General features: G+C 41.7%; 1 protein-coding gene across 1 annotated transcript in view; it reads left to right on the top strand.

The window, feature by feature from the left end:
* The window catches only part of pdlim2 (PDZ and LIM domain 2 (mystique)), a 33,554-nt gene that overhangs the window by 19,732 nt on the left and 3,636 nt on the right, over positions 1–10,186 (top strand). Inside the window, exon 7 of the mRNA XM_020590707.1 lies at positions 7,616–7,734. Within this exon, the coding sequence (XP_020446363.1) occupies positions 7,616–7,734 (119 nt within the window). The remainder of the gene's footprint in view (positions 1–7,615; positions 7,735–10,186) is intronic.

Genomic DNA, 10,186 nt, shown 5'->3' on the forward strand with positions numbered 1-10,186 from the left:
GGCCGACCTGGTGCCTTTTTGTGTGGCATTTGCATGTTCTCCCTGTGCCTGTGTGGGTTCTCTCCGGGTACTCTGGCTTCCTCCCACAGTCCAAAGACATGCAGCTTAGGTTGACTGGGCTGGTGACTAAATTGCACGTGTGTGTGTGTGTGTGTCTCTAAGTGGCAGCCTTGTGATAGGCCTGTCCAGAGTGGACCCTGCCTCTTACCCAGTGTCAGCTGGGATTGGCTCCAGCTCCCATGTGACCCTATTCAGGACAAGTGGTGTTGATAATGGATGGATGGATATTGCACACACTGTTAGTTGAAGACTGAAGTTAATAGAGTCTTCAAGACTGGAATTTGTAGAGCTAAATGCACCTCATCTGTAATGTCTCTAGACCAACACTAAATCTTGACATCCACATCTTTTGCTACATTATGATGGCTTGAACTGATGTCCTGTTTCAGATCTGACAGTAGTGGGGCTCTGTTTGGTTTGGCAGCCAGTGTCGGGGAGTGATGCTGGCTGTTTCCACGATGGAGGTATGTTTTCTTTTTCGCTGCACAGGGAGCTCTGTGACTGGACAGTGGAGGCTTTTTCACATGGACCCATAGCCAAAAAGCTCTGGGTTTATTGTGGCCACTATGCAGGCAGCATGCCTCTCCTCATCCCCACTGATTGATCAGCACAGCTGTTTTTCTTTCCCCTAGAGTGGAAAAGCAAACTGGGGCACTCTTGATTCCCTATGCTTTGCAGGCCCTCAGGCATACTCCTGGGGACACTCGGCCCTATGAGTTTTATGGGGAAGTGCTGGCTGGGAGAGATGGGCCTTTTTTTTTTTCTTTTTCTATTTGTTGCTGTTTACAAAGGTGGCGGAGCGGAATGTCGACATTCCAAAAGTCGTTGTCAAGGGAACAACATGTATAATTGTCACTCAGTAAGTTTATGGCAGCAAAAATAGGCATGTATTCCTCCAGTTTAACACAGGACAGCAGCTAGGTAATGGTTAGTACAGCAACATTTGTTTGGTATTTGCAGTTAACACTGAAGAATAATCCTGCTACAGTAAGACACAAAAATCCATGTATTACTGACCTTTTAAATGCATGTTAAAATATTAGTATTTGGCTGTACGCCATATTACTGTTGCATTATACTGCAAGTATAGTATTATGTTACAGAGAAGACTTGCTGTAAATGCTTTAAATCAGTATGAAACCAGAGAGTGAGACCTACCAGAGGGTTTCTACTTACTGCAGCTGTGATGCTGTCAGACTCATTGAGTCATTAGAGGCCTGACACCTTTTTGATGGAGGGATTCTCAATGATGAGCGGTTACCAGTGGTACTATATCTAGGCTTCCCAGTTCATTGACGGTTTTAATCAGCATCCTTGGTTGAAATTCAGCTTCTTTTGGCTACTGGTCTTTTTTTTTGATGGATAGTAGAAGAGGCAGCAAGGCAACCCTTAATTGAAAATGTGTAAGTGCAGCTAGTTTTTAGTTCATAATGAACTCCACATGTCTAATGAGCTTCTCCAGTCGGAGCCTTGTGGGGGATTTATTAGGATGAAAAATGTGTTGCTTGTAGTACCCTTTGTGAATAAACAGACACTCAAACTTGAATTTATTCCCCATTGTATCTCTGAATTTTGGTGGCAGCGTGGGTCAGTGCCTTCTTCAGACCACCTACATTATGATCACACAAAACTGCTTTGGTTTTTCTCAGCGTCTGAGTATTCTTTGTATCATTACTTCAGAAGTTTCAGAAATCGTGGACATTAAAACTGCAGTTCATAATAACCTGATGTTCTTATTGTAAAATTATGTACTGTATGTGTCAGGGATTTGGTGTAGCAGGATGTTCTTTTGACACCGATATTGGATTATGAGTGGAAACAAATTCTTATCATTTAGTTTATTTCAACCTAGCATTTTTTTCCTATAAATGTCACTAAACCTACCTAGTATTAATTATCCAGTGCAATTTTAACATTTTCTCTCAGCCACCATTGTAAATGCAGCTCAGTAGATTCAGGAATATGAGGATAATGTTGATGAGCATCACAGAATCATTTCGTGTGGTTACTGCTGGAATTACTCTAACAGTGGACATATCCGTTTTTCTAAGCTCAGACTCAACAGGTCCCATTGCAGTCGGCTTTCCCCGTCCATCGGCTGTGGAGAGCAGCAATCTCAGAAACAGCACCAGCTTCTTGAGCGTGATTGTCTTGCTGCCCTGATACACACTGTTTTGTATGAGCTCTTGTTTCCCCAAATATCTGAGGTAGTGAATGCGAAGTTGGCATGACTCTTAAAGCCATTAAAAGTCCCAGGGACAAAGTTTAAACTAAATGTGGCTGTCATTGCTGACAGTGGTGACAGTGCACAAAGTGAAATGTACTGTGTTTAGTCATCCTTTTGCCTTCTCTCTGCTTCTGATCTTGTACATATAGTACACTGTATGTGTAAAGTGTTTCCAAGAATTTTTGCATAGAAAGCATCACAAAGGATTGAAAAGCTTGAGTACTGTTAAATGAAGACCGTTACATCTCTATTTTGAAAAAAAAAAGGCAAGTTACGGGTGCCCTAAAGTTAGTTCAATAGAGGCAATGAGCTCAAGCAGCATCAGTAAGAGTTGTAGTCAGTCTGTACTTTATCAGCCTTCATTAATCCTTTCAGCACTTGAGTCAGAGACCCTCCGTAAAGCAGCTGCAGTGGAATGAGGCAATAATGAAACTTAAGGATGTGAATTTCAGTATAAAACAAAGACCCGTGTTCAGTCATTATTTGTTACAGAACATGGACACAGTAATGCACCAGTGCTTTAGGCATAATTACAAGGCAGGGTCCATCAGTGACAGTGGGTAATGAGTAGGCTACTGTCAGCCTCAGGACCTCCACTAGTACACAGTGCTGGGTAGAAAAACGCTGTACACAGCTCTCATTATTACCTAGCCCAGGATGTCTGCTGCCCCCACCTCACTGCAGTTTGGTAGTCGTGTCTGCGGTGGAGACGGAGCACTTTCTTTCTTACAGCAGCACCAAGCTTCCCAAAATAAAAGCTCCTATAGGAATTTCTCTTGTGCACTGCTGACCCATGCCCTGTCATTGCAGCTGCAGGGTGGTAATGATGGTGATGCAGAGTGGCTTGTTTGGAGCCATACTGAAGGCTCTCCTTCAGTGGCACTGTCCACAGCATCTCCCATGGGCTTTAAAGTCAAACAACTGCCCTCAATTTCTTGTTCGTGTGTCTTGAAATGGCCAATTAGGGTTTTTCTACCTCCTGTCCCAAGTCTGTCACACTTGATCACTCATTGAAATCAGATCATTCAAATTAAGTGCTTGTTACCGAAATGGTTACACAAGTGGTTTTAGAGCAACAAAGCCTTTTTTTTTTTTTAAATCAAGAAAAAAGAAATCCTATTAACAGACTATAAAGAGCCCATGGTGTGCTCATTTCCAGCCATTTAATGTTTAATCATGGGTACCTCTAGATTAGCTTTGCTCCCATCACAACTCCAAATAGTCTTTCAGAACGTTGAAACCCGAGAGCCGCCTCCTAAAAACACGATGATAGTTCATGAACGCGCACATCTCCTGCTGTCACTGTTTCCCCAGCGAGATGTACCCCAGAATCCTAACATTGTCCCAACCACAGCCACTGGGGGGGCTGCACACAGCCAGGAGAATATGACCATTCAAGGAAATCCATGAACTATTGCCTAAGACTTTACATAGTTTGGGGGGAAAAGAAATTTCTCCCCAGCAAGAGTTTGTGAGATTTGTATAAGCAATGTTGCTTCTGTATAGAAGTAAATTAATAAATGGGTACTTTTTTTTTTTTTTTTTTTAAGCTTTCAGTCACATTTAGGATGATTCATCATTGTAGATAAGTCAAAGTATGCCATGAGCTCTTTAAAGTAGCTACTGTATCCCCAATTGTTTTCACTGAGTAATTCACTGATGGAAATTGCATGGAATAGCAATGCCGTACTCACAAATTGGCACAGTTATTGTTGTAAGGCTCTCTTCATATTCCGCTTTGAGAAATGTGGCTTGCCACAGCTTGTCAGGGCACACCTGCTTTCCCAATGAAGTACTGTATGTTCAAAGGCCAATCACACCCAAAGTGATGCACACATTTCATGTCTGCAACTTTAGTGTGTCGAAATGAAGCTGAATCCCATTTATAGTGCATTTTTCTGACACAAGGGTATACCTGGTGCATGCTGGGAAAGGCATTAACCGCCCCTTTTTCTCCAGAATAATACATGTATCCAGAATACAGTGTTTCAAATAAAGAGCAGGCTTCAACACAGCCCTCCAGAACTAGTCAGCCACCTTTGCTGCAGATGTTTTTCTGCTTCAGGAGGAGAGAGGTTTAGGTTTCAACATTAAAGTCCCTTTAACTTTTTTAACCACTAAATTAGCAGTGATTGAAGTTCAGAAACAAAGTCCATAGGTATGGCGTGGCTGGTCTATGTTTAATTTAAGGGGCTGGTCGATGAGGAAATTGGTTTGTTTGGTATGTACAATGGATGGGGTGGTGATGGGATGGATATATGGTGGTTGTTGGGGACTGGCACTGCTGTGGGTCTGAGTGTCCGGTGTTGGGCTAATGGTATCGGGTCTAAGAAAGGGGGTAGGACTAGATAAGTGTATACTTCTTCCTACTCCCTTTCAAGCATGTACTATTGGAATGTTGTGATGTCTTATGCGTTTTGGTTGAAATGTCTAATCAATTTTGTTTTTCGCAATATCAATTTTCTTAGTTTTACATGCTTGGAAGAAACTTAAATTTAAAAAATAATTTATTAAGAGTTTTGTTTGACTGAGGCATATTAACATCTGTGAACAACCCCTTAGCTGTCGTCACATTTTGATTCCACTCTGACTGTTACATGGAAATAGGTGATGTAAAGGTTTAGAGCGTGTGTTGCACGTCACAATGTGTGCGAGTTCATGTAAACACTGAAAGCAGCCACCTTTTAGGTAGACATGTTCATTGTACAGTTATTATTATTATTATATATATATATATTTTTTTTTATTACAATTCAGAGCTGATTCTTCTAGTCAACCACAGTAATGAAGAATTGGCTGAAGTACTCCAGTGGTCTCCCCCTCTCTGAACCATGATCCAAGACAAAATAATAGGTTTTCCTCAGCTTCGCCTATGTCCCTCCTTAAGTTTGTTGGTGCAGTTTATCAGATTGCAGATCTGAGATCCACCCATGTGTAAAGATTTGATAGCTTAAAGGGAACAGTGATGACTTTTAAGACCGAAGAGGTTTTGGAGAGCTCAGTTTAAGACGTTGCCTGCTGTACCATGGTTATTTAATTCCGCCATCAGAAACTACGGAACAGATGATGATGGTGTGACTGCTCTCATGGTGCACAGTTTTTATTTGTTTTCATAGGTCAAACTCAGTCACAGCTGCATACACCACATCCCAGAGGAGCACTTGTTTTTTTTTTTTTCCCCACTCTTTTTCTTTGCGTTCCTCTTGAGTCTCATAGATCACAGTTGTGATTTTATCCATAAATTCTTCAGCTCTTTGAGAACATTGATCTACTGTATGTTCACTAGCCAGGCACTTTTATAACACAGGTTTGATTTGCAGTAGTGTGGATTTATATGTGCATACTGTGTGGTTTACTAGGTCTTCCTGGAAGAATCCCTAAAGTTTGCTTGTTTCTCAGGTATATGCCCTTGAGATTGGTTCATAGCAGGAGAGGACATGGATACCTCTATTGTTGTGCTCTGGTGATGGATTTTATGAGCCAGCAGTTGGTATGCTGGGTTTATCCTGAGAAGAATCTCAGGGAGACATCCCAGTAATCGTTTCTGGTAAAGTCTTCCTGGCACGCACCACTAATCTGCCCACTCACTAAGGAAAAAGAAGATGAAAATTGGTCACAATTGAGAACAGAGACATTGTTCAAAGAGTTTCTGAATTGGAAGCGGGTGCTGGCATTGGACACAAATCTTGGAGTCCATCAGTGCCACTGTGTCAGCACTGAGCTCCAACTTTAATCTCAGACATGGACTGGTCCAAATAGCTGGGTGGAGACATTTCTCCCTTGGAAGGAGCCTTTGTAACTCTGATGCCAGCGGGAGACAGTTGAGAGAGAGAAAAACTCCGTTTCATTGTGAAAGCTATTCTCTTGAGTTGTCTGTCCACTGTTTGATTTGGTCTTTTTGTGGACTGTACACAGACTTAAAACAAAGTAATAGCTTTGTTCCTTGACTGCGAGTTATAAAACTGTTTGGAGAAATGTTTTGTTAAACCAGGTCACTGTATTATCTGGAATATTGTAGCATTGCATGAGATGCTGATCATGATCAGTCAGTATTCCAGGTGGTCATGGTTAGTTGACAGTGTTGTGATCAAACACTTTTGGGGGTGGGGTCCTGACAGTAAAAGTGTCTGGGTTTAAGTTTTATGTGCTGCCCAGATGTAGTCCAGGTGTGCTGAGTGTGAACATGTTACTGAGGTCACTTTCACTAGTGGTTCACTCATGCTACTTTATTGCATAATTAAAGTCAAATAAATCAACCTTTGCACTTGAAGCTGTAATTGTGTGCTGCTGTCTTTGGTTTCTGCTAATCTACAGCTACAATAAAAATGTCACTGGCACATCTGCTGAGACCTTGGTTCGTGTGCTTCCTCTGTACAGTAGGTGCATAGCACCCTCTTCTGTCAAGTGTTAGTCACTTTAAGACTTCTCTCTCTCAACATCCTTCTTGAATTACACTCTGTACAGTAAGATTTCAGCTTGGCTGAATAGGATTCTTGCTATGTAGAATGTCTGTTTACATGTCATTTTGAGGAACACTGTTTACATTACCATGAAAAATTGAGATTTGTACTGCATCTGGAACCTATTGAAATACATGCTGGTTCGGCCTTTCCCATCAAATCAGCACTAGTCATTGCCAAACATCTGTTGCAACACAGTCTGTCAGCTGATAGAGAGGCTGAAGTACAGCTCTGATTAAATGGTAATCAAAATTTGACAAAAATACTCCTGCAGTTTGTGATTGTTCAAACTGATCAGCAGGGATAGCTGATGGGAATGTTGGGTGTGACTCATGCAATAGAAACTCTCTTTGAAAGATAAGGGCACTAAATACAGTCAAACAGTGACTGTATTATTTATTTAGTGCTTGGAAAGGAAAGAATTCTAGGTTTAAATCAAATGTAATGGAGTAGAAAGAGTGATGTCCAGTATGTGATCTTCCTTTATCTGGTGCTCATTTAAGCTACTTGTATATCTCTCCTGTTTTGATCTTGACTGAATAGATCCTCTATGATGGCATGTTTTATTCCAGGTTGTCATACAGTACTCTCCTCAGATTTAGAGCTTCCTGAGATAATGCCGCTACATTTGTTGAGCGCCTAATATGCTGCTTGTTAGAGCAGTGACCCAGAAACGCTGAATTCTTTCCTCTGCACTGCTTTTGTGACTCTCTTACAGTAACGCTGCCTCATGGTCTAAGCAGTTGCCCATAGTCTCAATAGGTAGGTTTCTCTACCCTGAGCGGCCAAGCTGGTTTTAGCTGCTGCAGGAGGTTTTGACTTTTCATGCTTACTCACTTGCGTTTGCTGTCACCTTCCCCCCCCACAGGAGCTCTCCCAGCCAATCTACAGAAGTAACTCTGTGTCGAGCAGAACCCCGACCCCACCAGGACGCTACTCGCCCCAAAGTCCCGTTGATCGGGATGTACCCATGTCCCCCCGCCGCAGGTAAAACTAGTCACATTGCCTACAGCACTGCATTAAAACACCTTATGTCGGCATAAGTAATTTTCGAACATACTTCAACCACTGATTGACAGGAGGAGGAGGAAGTAAATACCACACTTATACACCATTTGGTTTTGTTTTTTTAATGTAAATATAACCAACCAGAACTATTCCTAGCCAGTGATTGGAAATCTGCATCTGTTGGAAAACACAATTGGAAAGATACAGAAGTACTTATTAGTTTTGACTACAAGCATGATAAAGCATAAGCGACAGGAGTGTACAACACAACCTCAACATTGCACCTGTTGAAGAATGGAGCAGCAGCAGTGTGTGTACAGTAGCCTAGTATGTATGATGTAGCAGATACAAGCCTAAGATATCAGTGTATTAAAAAAAAACAGCTGGTCTGTTTATACCTGGAAGGGAAGTATCACACTCTTGGTATAACTTGGTAAAATTAGTTGAGTTTGTGATGACAAGGTGTTGATTTAATAGTATGGTTGTGTTTGTATAGTCATATTGTACCAAATTGTTGTTATTTTATCAAATGGCAAACTACACTTTACACCTCTATTCTTGTTGAGCATACAGGTGTTGCCCTTTGACTATTTTTTTTTATTCATTTACATTCACTAGTGTTTTTGTCCCAGCAGAAATGAAGATGTTCATTTAGTCTCTTACATAATCCTTTGTGTCCACTCTCTGCTGGAGAGCCTGGTGCCTGTGTTTTCACAGTGCAGGATGGTTGACTTTGGCCCCAGTTTCCCTGGGGTAACACAGCATGACATGTCAGCAAATACAGAAAACCCCCAATTTCCCCAAAAATTTTTTTTTTTTTTTTTTTTTTTGTGCGGAGCCCTCGGTCTGCATAGCAAGCCTCTGACTGCTTCGCCCCAGCCAATCAAACCCAGTGACACCCATTTGCCCACCCCTTCATGTCGCGTGACCAATGAGTTTGAGCCCGAGGGCACACCTTTCAGTCACTCTTGTTTTTTCTGTCTCATCTGGTTTAGGTAGAGGTGGGTGTTCAGTGTCTGCATCTGTGCTAATATTTCTGTTGTAGGGTCTGAACTGCTTTAGCAGTGTTAGAAAGAAAAGGACTGTTACTGGAAAGTATAGTTGAGCTCCTTCCCTATTGGTCTCTCTCTTTCTGAGGTGAGTTATCATTTTGGTCTTTTGTCAGGATGTTCTCTTTTGTTTTCTTGCATGTGGTAGGAATTTAGCCTTGTAAACGTAGCTGTGTTTTGGCTAGATGCATTTTGAGTCCCTGCAGTGACTACATCGGTATTGTTGCTCCACTTTGCCTAGTCTGGTTATGAAAACCTGCAACACATCTGTTTCAGATGCAGACATTGTGTAAATGTGAGAACATTTGAAAGCACAAATCCCAGATGACAAACTAGTTTTCAGATTTTTTTTTCTTTTCTGTTGCAAGTTTGTATATCAGTTTGTTCAGATGCACACTCTTTACTCTCACCCACACTTTGTGCTATTTGTTTTTCTTCTGTTTGACTTTCTGTTTGTTTTGAGATTATACTCAATGTCAGAAGGGTTGGTGAGTGAAAAGAAAACGGGAAATGGATTGCTGAGCACATGGAGAACTTGGAGGGTGGGGTTTAGATGTCTGTTTTCAATTTGAACCATGTTCAGTGATGTAGAGGGAAGGGTCTGAGAATTTGTATGTCACATTTTTGTTGTCTCGTCAGTTTGCTTTCGCCTGCCTCAGACATGCTCATTTAGAGGGGAAACGAATTCCATTTGTCCACCTAGCTGTGCTGGTGTTTATCCTGTGGAAGGTCAAGTTGTGGAGCTAATCCCATCTGACACTGGGTGAGAGGCAATCCCGGACTAGTCACAGGGCTGACAAACGGCCAACTGCTCACACTCATTCACACCTATTGATAACAGAATCAGCAGTTAACCTAACCTGTCTTACCTTGGGAGGAAGCCAGAGTACCTGGAGGAAGACACAGGGAGAACATGCAAACAGAAATGCTACAGTTGGCCAGCAAGTTCAAATCCACAACCCTATTGCTATTAGGTGACAATGATACAATAACCAGTGCACCATAGTGCCCCTCAGGGAACAAACTCCTGCATCTACAAGGCAGACAGGAACAATATACCTGCAAAAAGACTCTCAGATCCATGCACAAAGCTTATGAAACTTCTATATCAACACTTACTGTATGCAGCACAATCACAAAACATTTACATGAGTTACCTAATTGGACTATAATTAGACTAATAGTTTTAATTCTTTCCTCTCTGTGCTCTGACTGACTAGAGTTTGATGTTGACTGTGTCTGAGAGTCAAAGGCAAGAGTCAGAAGTGCTTTTTATGCATAGCCCCCGAAAGGATAGTGATCCCAAACCTAAAATCAAGACTTGGCCCAACAGTTAAATGCTATTGATTGGTCAAGTCAGTCATCTGACCTCAGTCGCACTG

Source organism: Monopterus albus, unplaced genomic scaffold (genome assembly GCF_001952655.1).
Source record: "Monopterus albus unplaced genomic scaffold, M_albus_1.0 scaffold12.1, whole genome shotgun sequence".
Classification (NCBI taxonomy): domain Eukaryota; kingdom Metazoa; phylum Chordata; class Actinopteri; order Synbranchiformes; family Synbranchidae; genus Monopterus; species Monopterus albus.